The following is a 21,356-nucleotide window of genomic DNA, read 5'->3' as shown; positions in this document are numbered from 1 at the left end:
TTATGAAAGCAAAGTCCGGCAGCATGGATTGATTGTCCACCAAAGTCCATATTTAGGAGTTGACATAGTAGTCACTTAGCAAGCCTTTAAATATAAACATTGTTTATTCTTATAGCTTATTTATACACGTTTTTCATCCAAAAGCATGTTATGTTGTAGGAAAGAGGTATTTTTTCTCCTTTATTGTACTGTAAGTAGAAATGGGGTACAGAGTAAAACCACCTCTAGGTAGGTTTCAAACATTTGAATGCAATTTTTTCCTTCCCATGTTCTCATTATGGCGGCCGAATAATAGATCTCACTATAGCATTCAGAATGACCAAAGGGTTGTGCGCTCATTAAATGTCAGGGGTCGCTGTCACTTTGTGGAAATGGTATAACTGGCTAAAATAAGTTTCCTGAAACTTGTATCATTTTTTTACCCATGGCATGTATTGGGCTGTTATAAGCAAAGTAAGAGGACTACTAGAAAGCTAAGAAATATAGCAAAAATTATAATCTGCAGTTTCACTGTTGAGTTTAACGTGATGTCCAGCCAGAACATATCACATTTGTAATGCATAATGTGCAAAGAATATTTTCATGGATGGCTATTATTGAAAAACGTTTTTTGTAGAAAAAGTAGAAGAAAAGCTTAAACCTGAACCGGTTTTGAAATCTGAACCAGTTGTTGACGAACCAAAGTCCATGGAGACTGACGAAGAGGATCAGAAAGAAGAACCTCCACAGGAGATAGAGGTAAAAGACCCCAACTAAATGACTCCTACTAAATTACTTGGTACTGCCATTTTTAATAATCTTCTAGTGCTTGGCTGAACACCCATATATTGGAGCTAAGCTGTTACCTTGCCCATTCTTTTTGACCTACCTCAGCCTTGTTGATTATATCCATTGTGCCCCTCTATCCCCATTTAAATTAGATGTCCCAACAAGTTTATTTTCCAATGCAATTTCATGATCCCTTTTATTCTTGCTGTGATTTGATCAGTTCTGATGGATGCTTCTACCCACAGATTCCTCACCTAGTGATTATTCCTTAGCTGTCAGACTGAATCTGGAAACTTCAAAAGCAGTTCTCCTCTGGTACGTGGTGTTTTGTGTCTCCATGCCGACAATGTTCTGCTCTGGAAGTGATGAAAGGAACCACATACAAGTGCCACCCAGGCAACCTAATGTTAGTTCCTTTCTTTCTTTCCTTGCCTTTATACCCGGATCCGGAGATTCTCTTTAGTATTTAGATCAGCTTATTTCAACCAGTGTGCAAGGGAAAACGTCATCCCCCCTATACCAACAGAGTTTAAACCTTGTAGGGATGCCCAAACATATGTCTTTGATGAACCCTCACAAAGGCTGTTTGTGGTGCCTGAGGATGGAGCATGACTCCACTTGGTCCAAGCCTTGTTCAGGCCTACCAATTAACAGGCAAGTTGCTTGTCAACACACAGAGCCTGGCAACTCTGCTTTTTTTACACAGCATCCTGTGCCAGAGAGTCTGGTGGTATAGTTGTCGGGTCGAAATCAATAGAAATATTTGGTAATCGGATTGTTTTTCCTCTACAAGCTTTGCTCTGAGATCAGTAAATGCCAGCTGGCTTCTCAGACACTACTCTCATGCCCTTTTGGAATACAGTGACTACATTTGACAGGGTTTCCCTTAACCAGGCTATTTAGATTGTTTGCGATGTGGCACAATTTTGAAACAAATCTGAATTGGTCGCCACTGATTGCTTGGTATGCACTCTGGGTTTTGCTCAGGCATCCTTTATGGCTGGTTCTTGCAGTTTACAACAAAGAGGACTTTGCCTTGGAACGTTTGAAGAAGAGCAGAGCCGCAGCACGTTCTTCAGACGTTTCTGCTCCCATAAGGCAATTACTTCAGCGATATCCCCCTCTGTGGCTACAGTAGATGCTTACAATTTCGCCAGCGCCAGTCTCCCCTTCATGCCCAGCAGGCGGTTCAGCCGTTTCGTGGCAGAGGCCACGGTTCTCGGACAGCTTGGAAATCAGCGACAATATGCAGCTCATACCCTGCACCTCCTGCATTAACATCTGTTAAACTGCTTTAGTTTTTCCTTGCTGACACACAGCCACGCAGAAGCAGGATCCGATATTTCCTTCAAGGGTGCAGGCCATCATGACAGGCAGTTGGGTCCTCTAAATTGTCCATCGTTGCTATTAACTCCCTTCCCTTCTCTTCCTTTCCACCACTCCACTTCCACTGCCTTCAGGGCTGCTGACAGAGGACCATCCGTCAGTTTTATCACATGGAGTACAGGCCCTTTTGGCTGATCATAGATCGGATTCCGTCCGCTGAAGTAGGAACTGGATGTTACTCCCTCTACTTCCTTGTGCCAAAGGAGGGCAGAAGCCGGTGTCCTATTTTAAATCTTCACCCACTTGATGCCTTCTTATGGAAGGAAAATTTCAAATGCAAGACGCTCATGCTTGCCCAGGTCTGGCCTGCCCTAGATTCTGGAGACTGGATAGTGGGGTTGGACCAGCATGACGTTTATTTCTACATCTGCATCCTACACGCCTAGAGCATTTTCAGTTCGAGGTGCTCCCCTTTGGCTTCACCAGTGCCCCTCTGTGTTCATGAAAGTGATGACTGTGCTTTCAGCACACCTTTGGTGGTCTGTTGTACCAGTCTTCCCCTACCTAAGGCTGTCTGCTGATGGCTGGCTCGCCTCCGGTAGTTGTCAACACCTGCAGACAATGGTGAACCTTATAATATCATTGAAGTTCAATATCAACATGCAAAGTTCACACCTGGCTCATTTGCAGAGGCTCTTGTTTAATTTAGCCAATCTGGTTACGGTATGGTTTTGTGCATTTCATCTGGTGCGGAGAGACAATGACTTTCTGGCTATGATCCTGATGTATTGGCCTCGTTATTGGATCTTAAAATGAATGACTAAGGCTCATGGAGTCGTTTGACACAGTCATCCTACTAGCCAAACAGTCCAGGTGGCACATGCTACTCTCGGTTGGATTGTTCCTGATTTCAAAGACTATAAAAACTCTGCATTGGTGGCTACAGGACTACGAGTAGGTCAGTGGCAGGCCACTCTCCTCACCCTACCCAGAACCACATATTAATCACTGCTGGATTGGGGGAGACCATCTGGGAGAGGTGGAGATCAGAACCCTCTGATCTCTAGCAGAGACTCCACTCCACATTAGTTTGTTGGAGTTAAGGGAGATTAGTATGGTGAGTAGGGAGGCCTTTAATGCCTAAGGAAGGCTGGTGCAGGTACTCGCAGACTACACTACCACCATGTGGTACTGCAACAAGAAGGGTGGGGTGGGGCCGTGGGTTCTGTATCAGGAGGCACTACACCTCTGCAAGTGGCAGAACCACCAAAAAATTTTCTGGTGTGGAACCACCTAGTGAGATCTTCAAACAAGGGTAGATTAAATTCTCATTTTACTCCAGTATTGGAGCTTTCATAGATTCACATACCTGAATCATTTCCCCGTCGTCGAGACAGGAGTCTCCGGTACATAAAAAAGTAATGGTTAGCAGTATAGCTAACTGTAAAATAGGCCTAGGCCCATTTTTCTTTTGCAACCCATAAATTTCGTTATGTAAAAAAAGACCAAACTTTTCTCTTAGCCAATCAGAGGCACTCACCCTCTAGAACCCTCCTGAGAGAACCTCTTTCCCCTCAGATTTTCTACCGGCGCGTTGTGCTAGGGAGTCTCCTTTGAGCTCTGCTCAAAATCTGGATTTCTAATTTTGTTGAAGTTTCATATTCAGGCTATTTCTTCTGGATTAGAGAAATTAGAATCTATTTCTTATCTACATTCCTGAAAATGGCTGGAAAGGAGAAAAGGGTCTGTTTAGAGCCTGTGCCTCCTGCTCTAAGAAAAGACTCTACCCAGATGATCCACATGAAGACTGTATATATTGTCTTTACCCGGACCACCAAGCAAAGGATTGCAAGGTATGTCGCACTTTCTCTAGTAAGACCCTTAGAGATCGTGAAGGATGCCTGCTAATTTGGCTTCAGAGGATCAAGGCCAGAAAGGAGGTGGTTTCTAGCGATAGCGACCAGGAATCCTCCACTTCTTCCAGGAGATCTCAAAAAAGGTCAAGATCTCCTCAGGCTAATTCCTCAGGGGACCGTCCTGAGAAGGCCCTAAAAAAGACCAACCAAGGGTCTTCCGGGCGTAGTCCTTCAAAATCTCCTCAGAAAAAATCAAAGGAGAGTAAAGGACTCACTTTAAAAGAGCCTCTTCTGAGCCTTCAAATACACCACCATCGGCTCCAGCATCATTCAAAAAGCCATCCTCTAGTATTCCTGAGGAGAAGGGTAAAAAATCCACATCGTCGACGGGAGCGTCGACGAAGAAATCATCGACTACGGCGACGACTAAGGTACAGGAGTTACCAGTAGTGGTATTGGAGCCAGCGTCGACGACTAAGGCGTCGACAGCGAAGGTGTCGACGCCGGGAGCGTCAACGCCGGTGACATCGTCGACGATGGTGAGGATGACGACGGCAGTGTCGACGACGGTGATGACCATGAGATCGTCGACGGGAACGTCGACTATTACTATGTCGTTGGTGAGGAGTGGATCTATGGCGCTGACAACAGCTTCGTCGACGGTGGTATCGACGACTAGAGACAAGCCCCGGAAAAGAGCAGGAAGAAGATCACGCCAGCAGTAACTTCTCCTAGTAAAATTACTCCATTGGTCCCGTCGTACCTTTTGGAGGAAGAAGAGTCAGAAGATGAGGAGGATGATGGGCCCTTTTGGTATGCCACAAGCCCATCGGAGCTCCATGTGAAATGTCAAGATGAGGATGATGAGGAAGGGTATGAGGAATACCACAGTGTCACATACCACCGCTACTAACAAGAAACTCCGGAACAGATGGTAGCAATGCCATCATCCATGTTGATGGATTTGCAATCTATGTTGGCGGATTATAAACGGAGGTTTCCTACGTCAGGAGTTTCTCACGACATTCCACCTTCACGTCCTCGTTCAATTCTGGCCACTCCAGTCCGCAGTACAGAAAACCTGCTGGACACTGCTCCGCTGACACCTCAGAACCGTCAGCAGCAGGATCCTGTGACAACAGATGATGATAATGACTGTGAAGAAGTGGAACTACCAGAACCCCACAGAGTGGAATGATTATCTGATTCCTTCTCTGCCTTCACCCACCCAAGTACCGTCAGATTCTCCGCCGGTGGATATTGGTGGATTCCACAACTTAATGGAGAGGGCAGTGAAAAGATTCCAACTGCCAAGGAAAACAACTCAAACAGAATGTTTTCTTTATGACTTTAAAGAGCCATATCAAAGATTAGTCAGGTCTATACCAAATATTGACCACTTATGGAAGGAAGGATTGCAGGTCATGACAACTCCAGCAACGGTTACACCGGTACTAGCGAGGCTGTATAAAAAATATAAGGCACCTGCGGACGCTCCAGCGTGTTTACTGGGCCATCCTAAACCGGACTCCATCATCTCGCACGCAGCGCAGCAGAAGTCAGAAAATCCAGCAGCACCTATTTCGGCACCTCCGGACAGGGATGGACCGCGTTTAGATAACGCAGGAAAAAGATTCTCCTCCATGACAGCGCTCCTGGTCAGAGCTGCTAATGCCCTTGCCATCCTGGGCAGATATGACGGACAGCTGTGGTGTGGTGTAGCACCCTATATCGACCTCCTCCCGGAAGACTCTAAGCAGGAGGCGAAGAAGGTTTTCCAAGAGGGAGAGAGAACTTCGGCTGAAGTTATTGATTGCGCTATGGACATAGGTACCACAGCGTTTCGTTCCCTCGGAGGAGCAGCAATTTTGAGGTTCCAAGGTTGGCTGAGGGCCACTTCCTTTAGACCAGAGGTCTAAAATAAGATTCTGGACCTACCCTATGATGGGGAGGATCTCTTTGGGTGCATGGTGGATGACACCCTTCAAAATATTAAAAAAGACAAGCATACAGCGAAATCCTTAGGTGCATAACAGTACAGGAATGGGCCTTTTCGAGGCGCCCGTGGAAGAGGACAACCCGTGGAAGAGGACAATCCTCGTATAGAGGTGGATACCAGCAAGGAAGATATACATCCTATCCTTCCTCTTCGCAGCCCTATCGGCAGCAATATGGGCAGAAACAATCGGGAGGCTACTCTAAGTCAACTCCCAGAGGGCGAGGAGGTAAGTCAGGAAGAGGTAATAATAAAAGACAATGACAAACTAGAGATTGCGGATCCTTCTCCTCCTATCCTGTCAAATGTTCCCCCTGGGTGGAAGAGTGACTCATTATTTACCACAGTGGCGGAAGATAACATCGGACAAATGGGTTCTCCACGTGATACAATTCGGACATACATTCGAATTCCTCCACTTCCCTCCTCCCACGCCACCGACATATCAAGAAGCAAAACACCTATCCCAGATGCGTCGGGAGATTCGGGCAATGCTCCGAAAGGGAGCAATAGAACCGGTGCCGAACTCCCAGAGAGGAAGAGGTTTTTATTCCCGTTTCTTCTTGATCAGAAAAGATGCTCTCAGGTGGTGTCCGATCTTGGACTTAAGGTCCCTAAATGCCTACCTCAAGAAACAGTCATTCAGAATGGTAACCCTGCAGGATATTCTGCTGCTCTTAAACCCAGGGGATCAGAATACCTCCCTCGATTTTACAAGATGCATATTTCCATATCCCCATCCATCAGTCCCACAGAAAGTTCCTTCGTTTTGCAGTGGCGAAAGACCATTACCAATTCAAGGTGCTACCATTCGGCCTAAAGTTTGCACCGAGAATATTTACAAAATGTCCGGCGCCGGTGGCGGCCTATCTAAGAAGATAAAAACACCAGATATTTCCATAAATGGACGACTGGTTGATAAAGGCACCATCGCAGGAAGCAGCTCACGCTTCCACCGTAGCATGCATGCAGCTGTTTGCGGATCTGGGCCTGACCTTGAATGTAGAAAAATCATCTCTACAGCCATCCAGGACGATCAAGTTTCTAGGTGCAATCCTGGATACAACACAAAACAAAGCATTCCCGTCAGTGGAAAGACAGTTGGGACTCGTAAATCTAGCCAAGGGATTCTGCAAAAGAAAGTCTCTTTCAGTCAGAAGATACAAGGCGCTTCTGGGAGCAATGTCCTCATGCATACCTCTCATTCCCCTATGTCGCTTACGAATGCGACCGTTACAAGACGAGTTGGATCTTCAGTGGTGCCAGGCAAAGGGATCCTTCGAGGACAAGATAAGAATCACGCGTCCAATGTTGCAGGCAGCAAAGTGGTGGACTCGCAGGAACAATATCTCTGTGGGTCTCTTACCTGACTGAACCAGCTCTGTTGGTGGTCACCACGGATGCCTCTCTCGAGGGATGGGGGGCTGTCCTAATGGAGTTACAGGTCAGCGGTCGATGGCGCAGACAAGAACAACACCTTCATATAAACCTATTTGAGTTAAGGACAATAGGATTAGCGTTGTTGGCCTTCCTGCCAAGAATAGAAGGAAAATCAGTGTTAGTGCGGACAGACAACACAACTGCAATGCACTATATAAACAAGCCGGGAGGAACAAGATCTCTCTCTCTGTCAAAAGAAGCACAGAAAATATGGAAATGGGCGATAGATCACGGAGTGACTCTGAAACCCATACATGTTCCAGGAGATCAAAACACGATAGCGAACACCCTCAGCAGGCAGAAAAAGACCTGTCACGAGTGGGAGCTGGATCAGGACACACTGATGTCCATCTTTACCAAGTGGGGAATACCAACGTTGGATCTATTTGCCACAGCCCAGAACAAGAAATGCCGATTCTTTGCAAGTTGGGGTCACCAAAGGGGATCATGGGGGAATGCATTTTTGATGGCATGGTCAGGCGTCTTTGCCTACGCATTTCCGCAGATTCCCCTCCTGCCACGAGTGCTCACGAAGATGAAAAAAGAACCGTGCAGGATGATACTGATAGCTCCTTGGTGGCCCAGGCAGCATTGGTTCACAGAGCTGCTCCTTTTATCGGAGACCGAGACAATACGTCTTCGACCAATTCCAACACTACTGACTATGGAGAAGGGACAAGTACGGCATCCAGACCCGACATCATTGCAATTAGCGGCCTGGCTCCTAACTACAGAGAATTTCAGCACTTGAACATTCCAGCAGAATGCAGAGAAATTCTGGCAAAAGCAAGAGCGTAAAGCACTGATAGAACGTACAGGATGAAATGGAAGAGATTCTGCTTATGGTGTCAGGAGAATGCCTTACATCCTCTGCGGGCAGAGGCGCATCAGATTATCCCATATTTGCTAAAACTAGCGAAATCGGGATTAGCCCATGCATCTATTAAGGTGCATTTGGCGGCAATTTCACGATACAGGAGAAACTCAGCAAGTCCTTCTCTGTGGTCGGAAAGAATTGTGAAGCAATTTATGAAGGGATTATTTCGAGTTTACCCACCCATCAGACCACCACCTGTATGGCAACTGAACGTTGTCTTGTCACAACTTATGAAACCGCCATTTGAGCCAATACATAAAGCTGATCTAAAATTCCTCTCCTGGAAAGTGGCTCTTTTAATAGCTCTAACATCAGCCAGAAGGGTAGGAGAAATACAAGCCCTTACAACGCAAGAACCATTACTCCAATTCAGGGAAGACAGATTAGTCCTCAGAACGAATCCAAGATTCATTCCGAAAGTACCAACAGCTTTCCATTTAAATGAGCCCTTAATCTTGAAAAGATTTTTTCCTCAACCATCGACGGCGGCGGAAAGGACTCTCGACACTCTGGATGTCCAGCGTTGTCTGCAGTTCTATTTGCAAAGGACAAAGCCGGTTAGAAAGTCTACACAATTGTTTGTGGCATTTAGTGCCCCCAGAAAAGGTTTCCCGTTGTCAAAGCGAGGAATCTCAAGATGGATCTCAAGTGCTATCCAGTTCTGCCACCAAGCAGCGGGAAAACCATTGACTGCACCTGTTCGTGCGCATTCCACAAGAGCGGTATCAACCTCAACTGCTCTGTTCAGGCGTCTCCATATAGGACATCGGCAGAGCAGCCACCTGGAGGAGTACGCATACCTTCACCAGACATTACTGCATAGATGCTCATGCAAGGAGCGATGTAGCAGTGGGACAAGCAGTGCTGCGGGACCTTTTCCAATAACGGTGAGCCTCTTTCTCATCCCTCCTTCCTATCTTTGGTAAGGAAAGCACATTTTATTGTTGATTGATATTGGATATGTCATTGAGAGGAAATATGTCTATGTATATATTGATATGGTTACTCCTATGTGCAAGTATCATGTGTTGCATGTTAATGAAAACAAGGTGACAAAGACAAATGTGCTATAATTTACTGCTCACTATTCTGATTCAGGTATGTGAATCTATGAAAGCTCCAATACTGGAGTAAGAAAACAAGTTACTTACCTGTAACTGTAGTTTTGCAGCGTGAATCTTTCTGGATTCACTATGCTGTGCATTATTCCGCGGTCTTGTGGTTGGGTCCGGATTCGTAGTCTTTTCTTTGTTTTTTTTTTTTTTGGTAGCCCAGGTGGGCGTCGGCGTCACACCTCCTGGGTGTATTTCCGGTGACGTCGGCATGCTTCCTGCGGAAGCTCCCACTCTTGGGCGCCATCTTCAGATTCTTTTTTTTCCGCGGTCGGGTCTGGATCATTCCCGTTTGGGCTCCAGACATTTTTGGAGAAAGAAGAAAGAAAAATACAGAAATTACAAAGAAAGTCATCTGAAGACTCCAGGGGACTTCATCGACGAGGAGTCGGCAAAGGAAAAGGCGAATTCATCGAGATCCTCGACGACCGTCGACGAACACGCGACCAGGGAGGCCCTGAGCACTCTATGATGGACAACACGCCGTTCAAGTTCTGCCGTAACTGCCACCACAAGTACACGCAGAAGGACCAGCACCCGGTATGCAACCTTTGTCTACCGGTAAATAACAAAGCGAGGACTGCAATGCCTGCTCCGCCTTCGCCCCCAAAGACCCTTCGTGTGAGAGAGAGAGACAGAGGGTAGCGCACGCCACCCTGCAGGGGAAGGCCCCGACTCCGTCCCTCTACGATCTGGGAATGTCTTCCGAGGATGAGGACAACGCTTCCGCCGAAGACGACAGCTACACGGTCGTAGAGACCGATTACACGAAGACTTCTGATAAGGTAGGAGACTCTCCGGCCCCCAAGAACCCGAGAGACTCTGAGTCTCGAAAAAACGAGGGCAAGGCCCCGAAGCCGCCGACGCCGAAACACCAGGCGTCCGCGAGTACTCACAGGCCCAGCGGATCCTCTGAGAAGGAGTCCCCGGTGCCGAGAGCCGTTGAACAGCAGAAGTCGGCGAAAATTGTCCCCGAAAAGGATCGATCGACGCCGAGGGACAAGGACCCTAAACTACAGACGCCGAACAGAGACCCAAAATCCGGTTCGACGTCGAAAACTTCGGCACCGAAAGGCACGGCACCGAGCCAACCGCCGAAAAGAGCGGCCGAACCATCCGACGCGGAACACGCGGCCGAGATGGAGAAAAAGAGAAGGCGCCTCGAGGCCGAAATGGAAAACATCGTGCAGCGGAAGAAAGAATTCGACGCAAAGATGAAAGCCTTCACGATCCCTCACAAGACCAAGCCACCGGTGGTGGGGGTGGTTGAGGAGGAAGACTAGGTCGCCGAAGAACAAGACCGGGACGTCGAGGTGGTCGACGACCAGGAAGAGTACGAGAATCCCTACGATAGTTACAACTATGGGGAGGAAGAGGACAGCAGGACGGACGCAGAGTCGGCCCCCTCTGACTTACAGGAGGTGGATTACCTGGATGTCGAGACCGACAGCCCAGAGGAGGCGGTCGACACCTATCCCTCGAGGCGCTCGCCGCCGGACGACATCAGGGCCTACAACTCGGTGATAAGGTCTGCAGCAGCGGCATTCAAGCTCAAGCTCGACGAAGAGAAGCAGAAAGCAGACTTCCTTCTAGAGACATTGCTCCCCACATAAACAAGGAGCCAGTACCTGCCAATGCTCGACAGCGTCTTGGCCCAGGGGGAGGAAGCATTCAGGGAGCCCGCAACATGCAAGGCAGTAACTCCCAGAACAGAGAAAAAATACAAACATTCCTCAAAAGACCCACCCTACATTCAGGGTACGGTCTCCGCAGACTCCATTATCACGGCCACAGCAAGGAAGAGGGCTAACGTACCCACTACCTCTGGACCTCCACAGGATAAAGAGAGCAAAAGGATGGATCTGGTGTGCAAAAGGATCGAATGGAATGCCGCGACCCACTGGCGCATGGCTAACTCCAATGCCCTGATAAACAGGCACATGTACCAGATCATGGAGGAGCTGGGGCAGTTGGTGAAGGACCTGCCCCAGGATGCCAGGCAGAAGGCCGAAAAACTGGTCGAAGAAGGGAAGAACGCGGCAAATTCTTGCCTCAAGACGGCCCTGGATGGAGCAGACACCTCCAGCAGGCTCATGATGATGGGTGTCACTGAAAGAAGACACGCCTGGCTCAGGATTTCAGGTTTCAAACCAGAGGTGCAACACAGCATTCTGAACACACCGTTCAACGGCGACACGCTTTTCGGAACAACAGTTGATGAGAAGCTCAGCCAACTGAAGAAAGATAACGAAACAGCAAGGTCCATGGGAGCATTGCAGTTCAGAGGCAGCAGAAGGGGCACACCGTCACGTAGGCCTGGCGGGAGAGGTGGAAACCAGCCAGGTACATCACACCAGGCTTTCCAACAAACTCACCAGGCAGACTCGCAGGCCCAGCAGGGTCAGCAGAAGCAGTCCTGGCAATACCAACAAAGAGGCCAGTCCTTTCGAGGGAGAGGAAATGGACGTGGCCAGAATAGAAGAGGGGGACAGCAGCCCGCTTCTAAGTGACTTAAAAAAACTCTGTGCGCCCACCCCCAGAAAAGATCCCAGGGGGCAGCACGTACAGAGGGATCAAGACAAGCTAGACACCTACGACCACATAACACCAGTGGGAGGAAGATTAATATTTTACCTCCAGGAATGGAGAGAAATCACATCAGACAAATGGATCCTCAACATCATCCAATTCGGATACTATATAGAGTTGGAGGGGAGGCCAACAAGCAGAAAACCAAAAAGAAAACAACTAGCAAGCAAGCAGCTAGAGTGTCTTCAGGAAGAGGCAAAGGAACTCCTGCGGAAGCAGGCCATAGATCGGGTACCCTTCAAGGAAAGAACACAGGAATATACTCAACGTACTTCCTGGTGCCAAAAGTAGACGAGACAATGAGGCCCATTCTGGACCTAAGGTTCCTGAACAAATTCATAAGAACACAAAAATTCAAAATGACCTCCCTGCAAGAGGTGCTCCCGCAATTGCAGATCGGAGACTTCATGGTCACAATAGACCTCAAAGACGCCTACCTGCACATCCCAATGAACAGAAGGCACAAGCATATGCTCAGGTTCACCATCGGAGAAAGCCACTACCAGTTCACGACACTAGCCTTCGGGCTAAAATCAGCACCAACGGTTTTCACAAAGTGCCTCGCAGCAGTCGCAGCGCACCTACGAAGGCAGGGGATACACGTATACCCTTACCTGGACAACTGGCTGGTGAAAGCAAACTCATACCAGAAATGCAAGCAGCACGCACATACAGTGACGAGCGCGCTCATAAGCCTGGGGTTCTCCATCCATTGGAAGAAGTCCTCAATGGAGCCGGAACAAGTGAAGATCTTCCTGGGAGCACAGATCAGCACCTTACAGGGCAAGGTGTTCCCCAGCGAGAAGAGGGCGAGGGCGCTGGTGAAGGAAACTCGCCTCTACCGGAAGGGACAAGCTCGGACAGTGAGGACTGCGAGCAAAATCATGGGGATGATGGCATCATGCATCCACCTGGTACCGAATGTACGTCTCCACATGAGACCCATTCAAGAATGGCTACAGGAGCAATGGTCACAAGCTACAGGCAGTTGGGAGGATCTAGTGGTTGTAACGCACGCAGTACAGAAGGAGATGACATGGTGGACCATGGAGAACATAACAAGGGGAAAGCCTCTAACGCCCCCAACGCCAACAGTGACCATCACCACAGACGCATCCCTCAAGGGATGGGTCGCTCACATGGAAGAGCTCAAGGTGAGGGGACTCTGGACGCCAGCAGATGCGACAAAGCACATCAATTACCTAAAATTGAAGACAATCTTCCTTGCACTGAAAGCTTTCCAAACAAGACTGTACAAACACAAGGTGCTGCTACAGACAGACAACACCACCGCGATGTTCTACATCAACAAGCAGGGGTGCATACAGTCAGCCCCGCTTTCATCGCTGGCGCAGGAGATATGGAGATGGGCCATCCCTCTCAAAATAGACCTGCTAGCCATACACCTACCAGGGAAGGACAACATACAAGCAGATTGGCTCAGCAGACAGACATCGGCATCCCACGAGTGGGAGCTCAATGCTCAGGAGACAAGGTGGCTGTTCGACAGATGGGGAACACCATCAGTGGACCTGTTTGCCACACGCCGGAATGCAAAATGCCAAAACTTCGCATCCAGACAGCCCGAGGAGAGGTCACTGGGGAATGCCCTATGGATAGATTGGTCCGGGACATTTGCTTACGCCTTTTCCCCGATACCACTGATGCACAGAGTGCTGAGCAAGTGCAGAGCGAGCAACATGATCCTGATACTGGTCGCGCCACAGTGGGCCAGGCAGACATGGTACTCGCAGATCATGGAGATGACACAGTGTGCACCCCACAGATTCGGCAAGAGGAAAGACCTACTCTCCATGCAGAACGGAGAGGTGCTACACCCAGAGCCAGAGAGCCTGAGCCTGGTAGCGTGGCTCCTGAGGACATAGAGTTTGCACATTTGAGATTGCCAGAAAGCACCCTGAGGGTCCTTCGTGAGGCACGGAGGCCCAGCACTCGGAAGTGCTACGTTGCGAAGTGGAAAAGATTCACAATGTGGTGCAGGAAAGAAAGACTTCACAATAAAATGAAGGACTCAACAGTGCTAAAGTACCTGACACACTTGCTGGAGAAGAACCTTAGCTCATCCTCGTTAAGAGTTCACTTGGCAGCGATAGTCGCCTACACAAGGGGAGAAACGTGCAGGAGTTTCTTCACATCACAGGTGGTGAAGAGATTCCTAGAAGGAGCGAAAAGGATCGCACCACCCAAGCGGGTGCTGCCACCGGCATGGAACTTGAACATAGTCCTAACGGAGCTCATGAAGGAACCCTTTGAACCACTTCACAAGGCCTCCCTAAAGATGCTAACTATGAAAACCGCTTTCCTGGTTGCAATAACGTCCTTGCGAAAAGTAAGCGAGCTTCAGGCGCTGACGCTACAAGAACCCTACATACAAATACACAATGATAGGGTTGTGATGAGGACTGACCCACACTTCATGCCGAAGGTGGTATCCAAATTCCACATGAACCAGTCTATACAGATACCGAGTTTTTTCCAAAAACCAACAACTAGCGCAGAGCGAGCCCTGCACACCCTGGACGCCAGAAGGGCAGTCATGCACTACATTGAGAGGACGAAGGGACACAGGAAAACAAAACAGTTCTTTGTGTCATTCGCAAACAGTTTCATGGGAAAGGCAGTAACCAAAAAGACTATTGCACGATGGATCGCACAGACAATTCAACTCTGCCACAAACGTGCAGGACAAGAGCTAGCAGAGGGGACACGTGCCCACTCCACTAGGAAAAAGGGTGCTACAATAGCTTTCCTGGCTAACACACCCATACAGGACATATGCCTGGCGGCAACATGGGCTTCGGTGCACACGTTCACGAAGCACTACTGTGTGGATATACAGATGAACAAGGAAGCACAAGTCGGACAAAAGGTGCTCCAGCACATATTCAATACCCAACGCTCATCTTCCACCCAGCCGCCACAGAGATGAGAAACTGCTACAAAATCTATGCACAGCATAGTGAATCCAGAAAGATTCACGCTGCAAAACGAATAGATTTCTTACCCGTCGGTGTAGTTTTGCAGCTTGAAGATCTTTCTGGATTCACTAGCGAACCCACCCACCTCCGCCAGAAAGATGAGGCTGGAGAGAGAAGAGGTGGATATATATAAAAAGAAGAAAAGAAAAGGTGAAAGGACTTGAAAGTACAAAGCGGTAAAATATCACCTAAATAGGACATTGCCATTACTTCGGAAACGAAAGAAACACGGAAAAAACGAACCCGAAGATGGCGCCCAAGAGTGGGAGCTTCCTCAGGAAGCATGCCGACGTCACCGGAAATACACCCAGGAGGTGTGACGCCGACGCCCACCTGGGCTAAAAAAATAATTAAAAAAAAGACTACGAATCCGGACCCAACCACAAGACCGCGGAATAATGCACAGCATAGTGAATCCAGAAAGATCTTCAAGCTGCAAAACTACACCGACAGGTAAGAAAACTATTTGTTCTCCAGTATTGGAAGCTTTCATAGATTCACATACGCCCACCCTTCTCCCCTGAGAGGCTCACCTCGGATTGGGTACGTAAAGTATTATAGCACAAGTGCCTGAAAATCTGAGGGCAAGAGGTTCTCTCAGGAGGGTTCTAGAGGGTGAGTGCCTCTGATTGGCTAAGAGAAACGTTTGGTCCTTTTTTACATAACGAAAGTTATGGGTTGCAAAAGAAAAATAGGCCTAGGCCTATTTTACAGTTAGCTATACTGCTAACCATTACTTTTTTATGTACCGGAGACTCCCGTCTTGACGACGGGGAAATGATTCAGGTATGTGAATCAATGAAAGCTTCCAATACTGGAGAACTACACTTACAGGTAAGTAACTTGTTTTCTTAAGGCCCCTAGCGGGTAATTAGCTGTAGCTTCCCCCCCAGAGATGGGACAGGTCACCACTGAGTGTTTGGAACGCGCCCTGGGATTGGCCAGGCATCTTTAATGGGCCTGCCATTTGACAACCCTTGCATGTTTGACAACAAAGTAGGTTTAACCTTGGAACATTTAAAGGAGAGCAGAGCTGCAGCACGTTCTTCGGGCCTCTCTGCTTTCGTAAGACTATTCCGTCAGCAATTTCACCCACTGTTGCTATGGTAGATGTTTCCAATTTTGCCAGCGCAAAACTCCCTGTAAAATGTAAATCCTGTATTTGTAAAGCGCAAACAGCTACCCGAAGGCATCCCGGCGCTGGGAGCCGTCCAGAAGATTAAGCAAGCTATTGCCCAGAGTCACATGGTGCTGGGCTGACCTGCCGCCGGGGCCCGAACCGCGAGCCCCAGAATCCAGCGTCAGTCGCCTGGCTGCGGCGCCACACCTCTTCCCTCGAGAACTGGTCTTTTCTTTACCACACCCCTCCACACCCCCTCCACACCCCCTCCACACCCCCTCCACACCCCCTCCACACCCCCTCCACACCCCCTCCACACCCCCTCCACACCCCCTCCACACCCCCTCCACACCCCCTCCACACCCCCTCCACACCCCCTCCACACCCCCTCCACACACACACACACACACACACACACACACACACACACACACACACACACACACACACACACACACACACACACACACACACACACACACACACACACACACACACACACACACACACACACACACACACACACACACACACACACACACACACACACACACACACACACACACACGTGTGCGAGCGCGACTCTGCCATGCGCTTTGGAAAACGAAACCTAAGAGCCGCGCGACGTGAGCTGTCTACTGTAGAAGCTCACGCACGCGGCTCTTAGGTTTCGTTTTGACTTGTTTCCCTGCAGTCTCGATCTGCCCAATACACTGGTGCATTTCTTTCCAACAGAGCAGTTCACGAGGGAGTTACGATACCATACAACCTCAAGGATATGGGCACCGAGAAAGGCTGAAAATCTTTTGAACAAAAGCCCGTGGCACGTGACGTTAATGGTCGATCCCACCGGCTCCGCTCCAGCGAGCAGCTGGAAGCAGACCTGTCACTCCTGGCAGGTAAGTGCAAACCCCCTGCCTGAGAGCTTTTGTTCCTTCCGCCCACGCGCACGTCTCCGCACAGAGCAGCATGAATGTAGCAGGCCAACAACGCCGCTAATAGAGCCCCCGCTACACCGCGGAGCCGATGACTTCATTCAGAAGCCAGGAGAAGCAAGCGCTCGTGAAATGGAGGCGCTCATTCCACAACCCGGGCGCCAATTACACACTCAAGTGGATGCGTGGATTGTCTGAAGCCTCATGCCCCCATGAAATGGCTCCTTACGGCTCTCCCCAAAAAAATGAGTATCCCGGATCACGTCCTAAAATACACCTCGAAATCACAACAAAAACACTCGCTGCAATGGCTGAGGTCTTCTAGGTCGCAGAGCAGTATGAATGTACCAGTGAGACCCTCATCAAGGTCATAGAAAGAGTTTTCACAGAATTTTGAGGAAATAGGTGAGGTTGCTATAGTGACCGCTCGGTACAGCAGGAGCACATATTTCAAACAGTATCATAAAAGCATCGCCACTTAACGGGGAAACAAGCATCTCGAAAGCAATCTCCACGCAGGGCTATTTTTAGCTCCACCGAGTGTAAGCCGGGGCACATCGAGGCTCTGTGACACCTGCCCGGGCTGGCGACCTGCGCCCCCCTCCAGATTAAACCCGTACAGTTTATTCTAGCACTGTTTAATCCCCAAAAGAACCAGACGGGTTACAAAGGAAAAGCTTTCACGCCACAACCAACACACAATTTAATCTGTACAGCAATAAAAGATGCTGTACAAACTAGTAACATTAAATGAACTCCTGAAAAGTGTGGGCTGTGTCTATACAGACAATAAAAAGTACATAACTGAATTTACTCGCATATGCTTTAGGAAGGACATTTTGAAACGATGAAAACACCAAAATTAACAGTGAAAAAATACATTTATATACATTTTAAAAAATGATAACTGGGAAAGGTAATGAAGTGTGCTCCACTATGCCGCGATAGAAATTGAAATTGAGCAAATACATCAGCTACTGGTGTTTTTTTTCTTTCCATGCATTAACAGCAGGCAGGGCAGCCGCTGCTGGCGAGGCTTTCACAGACAAGTTATTTGAGATCAACACCACATGGTGGCTATCCTCGTTGCCACATATGCATGCAAGGACACAAACTCAAGCACACCCCCACACACAACCACACACACACCCCCCACACACACACACAAAACCACACACACACAAAACCACACACACACACAACCATACACACACAACCCCACACACAACCCCCCACACACACAACCCCCAAACACACAACCCCCAAACACACAACCCACACAGACAACCCCCCACACACACACACTCCTACCGCCCTCACTCTATCGCCCTCACTCTATCGCCCTCACTTTATTGCCCTCACTCTATCTATCGCCCTCACTCTATCTATCGCCCTCACTCTATCTATCGCCCTCACTCTATCTATCGCCCTCACTCTATCTATCGCCCTCACTCTATCTATCGCCCTCGCTCTATCTATCGCCCTCGCTCTATCTATCGCCCTCGCTCTATCTATCGCCCTCGCTCTATCTATCGCCCTCGCTCTATCTATCGCCCTCGCTCTATCTATCGCCCTCGCTCTATCTATCGCCCTCGCTCTATCTATCGCCCTCGCTCTATCTATCGCCCTCGCTCTATCTATCGCCCTCGCTCTATCTATCGCCCTCGCTCTATCTATCGCCCTCGCTCTATCTATCGCCCTCGCTCTATCGCCCTCGCTCTATCTATCGCCCTCGCTCTATCTATCGCCCTCGCTCTATCTATCGCCCTCGCTCTATCTATCGCCCTCGCTCTATCTATCGATGTTCTACCTGCACCTCAATGCTCTTGCTTCCTGACATTGCTGTCAATAAAGTCATCCAAGAGCTCTTCGCTGATGCTCCACCCTGGGAGCGGGGAGAGAGAGGGGTGAAGCGACCTATAAGGTACAGACAAAGAGGCTTATTTTGAGTTTGGCGGACAACATACACCTTAACAAGCATTTACAATGCAATAGGTCTCGCATTATTAAAGTTGGAGCAATTGGCATTGTAAATGACAATGTCTTTTATTCATTGTTTTTAAAACCTGCAATCGGTGCATAAACACGCACTTTGAACGTATATTCCTTGCTTACAATGAGCAAAGCTGCCAGTAAAAGAGACTTACAGCCTTGCTTCTCATAAGCATGGACTATAAGTGCAAAGTGCTTCTTTACGCAACGATGCAAATGAAGAAAAGGCATTGTCATTTACAATGCCAATAGCTCAAACTTTAATAATGCGAGACCTATTGCATTGTAAATGCTTGTTAGCTACTAGATGCTGATTTTTGGCTTTGGCAGCACACTGAGACATGCTAACATGACATCAGTGCCAATGCTCCTTCCCTAAAACAAGGTAAAGTCTACTTGTGCTGCAATTGGATAGGGACTTTAGCACCCCTGTAAGTCTCTAGTAAATGGTACTCCAGCTACCTAGGGCATGGGTACTAAAGAGGGTCTCTAAGGGCTGCAGCATATCGTATGCCACCCTAAGGGACCCACATACAAATTACACACAGATTGCCATTGTAGACAGAGTAACATGGTGTAAACCATGAGTGAAAACACAATATGACACACTCCTGTGTGTTATGTCAAAGTCACTGCATCGAATATATGCAAATCACCTCTACAGTAGTCCTTGAGCCCTAATGCAGGTTGCATTTGATTTTGTGAGGACATATCTACATGAACAGATATGTCCCTGTGATGTCTAATTCTATATCTAGATATTGCAAGTAAGCAGGGAAGTCATCTTAAGGTATGTACCGAACACTAGTCCAGTTGAATTCCCCAGCTACATAATGGCTTCACTGAAACATATGGTATTTGATATCAAAGACCTCGTATTAATAAACACACACTTATACCAGTGATGGATTTATTAATACAGTCACCCAGAGGGTACCTTAGAGGTACCCCCTGACACCTACCAGCCCTCCATTGTGCTCCCTGACTGGTTCAGTCCATGCTGCTTCCACAGACTAGTTTCTGACCCCATTTGTACCTCAGGAGGTCAGGAATAATGCCTGCTATGGGGAGAGATGTTATCACCTCCTCCCCCAGGAAAGGCTGTGGTCATCTAGGGGGTGTAGTGACCCCCATGGGTAAATAGCCTATTGGCTACTACCCCTCACTCCCCTTAAAACCCCTAAATTGTGCCATTGGGAGACCGACTGATACCAAGGCTTCAGGTTTGACGGATTAAGAGAAGGAGTGGACAAAGAAGAGTCCTTTCACGAGAACCGAGGAGCAACAAATGACTTGGCGCCAACCCTGCCAGCTGCCTCCAACAATCGTGGAAGAAGCAGACTCCTGCTGCTGCTGTGCAGTCTTCAAGAAACCCAGAGGGCTGCCAGTGCTTTTCCAATTGCCTGAAGAAACTTCTTTGGAGTTGAAGGGCTACTCCCCTGCAGCTGCATGCACCCAAGATGCAAGGTGCAGTCCCCCGAGTTGCCGCTTCCCGGACAGCCAGACACAGCAGCTCCCCAGGAAGAGGACCCTGTGCTCCTGAAGGTCAGTTCTGTCTCCCCACCGAGTGGGAGCACACCAGACCCAGCCAGAGCCGCACATGACCAATACCCTTAAAAGAGAAAGGAGTTGTTTACCTGTATTTCTAGGTCACTTTTGAAGGAACTGTAAGCAACCATGCATTCAGGTCAGTATCCGAAGTCTCCACACAAACTATACACTGTCACTGACAGAGCCAGGTAAGATACTGGAGGAGTTTACTTTCTTAATGCATCAGTTGGTTTTCCAGACTCTCCAGATTGCAACCTATCTAGTTAATTCAACGCTTTTGATAAATGAGTTTTCTTGGCAAATGTATTAATCTGGTGAGCTTTTGAAGAAAATAAACTAAACTTTGCCAATATTGCCTTTAGATTGATTTCATTGTGTGTATTTTTTAATGCACTTTCAGCAAATGTCCTCCATTTGATATATTTTGTTTAAAAAATAAAAAGGTGCTCTTGCATCCTTCTCAGGGGCATTGTTGGGCACATGATTCATTGGAAATGCCTTTGAACAAGAATTTGCATTACTGTTAAGGGTGACCCACTAGAAGTATGAAAGAAACTTATTGCATCTGTGCTTCTGATTAAGTGTAGATAGGTAATCAGTTTGTAAAATATTCTCAATGTTTATAATATAAATATGGGATCACTTAAGCATCCGGATACAAGTCCATACTTTTGTTTGCTAACATGCACTGAGGGGTATACACTCTTCCTAGGCAGGGTAATGAATATTGTCTCTAACAGCTGCTTACCTGTTCCACACTTGATTCAAATCAAGCAAGTAAAGTGACTCGCCTTC

General features: G+C 48.1%; 1 protein-coding gene across 1 annotated transcript in view; it reads left to right on the top strand.

Annotated features, from left to right (window-relative positions):
- TCERG1 (transcription elongation regulator 1) overlaps positions 1–21,356 on the top strand; it is an 800,085-nt gene that overhangs the window by 282,017 nt on the left and 496,712 nt on the right. The window contains exon 8 of the mRNA XM_078653039.1: positions 617–738. Coding sequence (XP_078509165.1) covers positions 617–738 — 122 coding nt within the window. The remainder of the gene's footprint in view (positions 1–616; positions 739–21,356) is intronic.

Source organism: Lissotriton helveticus, chromosome 7 (genome assembly GCF_964261635.1).
Source record: "Lissotriton helveticus chromosome 7, aLisHel1.1, whole genome shotgun sequence".
In the NCBI taxonomy this organism is placed as follows: domain Eukaryota; kingdom Metazoa; phylum Chordata; class Amphibia; order Caudata; family Salamandridae; genus Lissotriton; species Lissotriton helveticus.
This window is presented reverse-complemented; position numbering and strand designations above follow the sequence as displayed.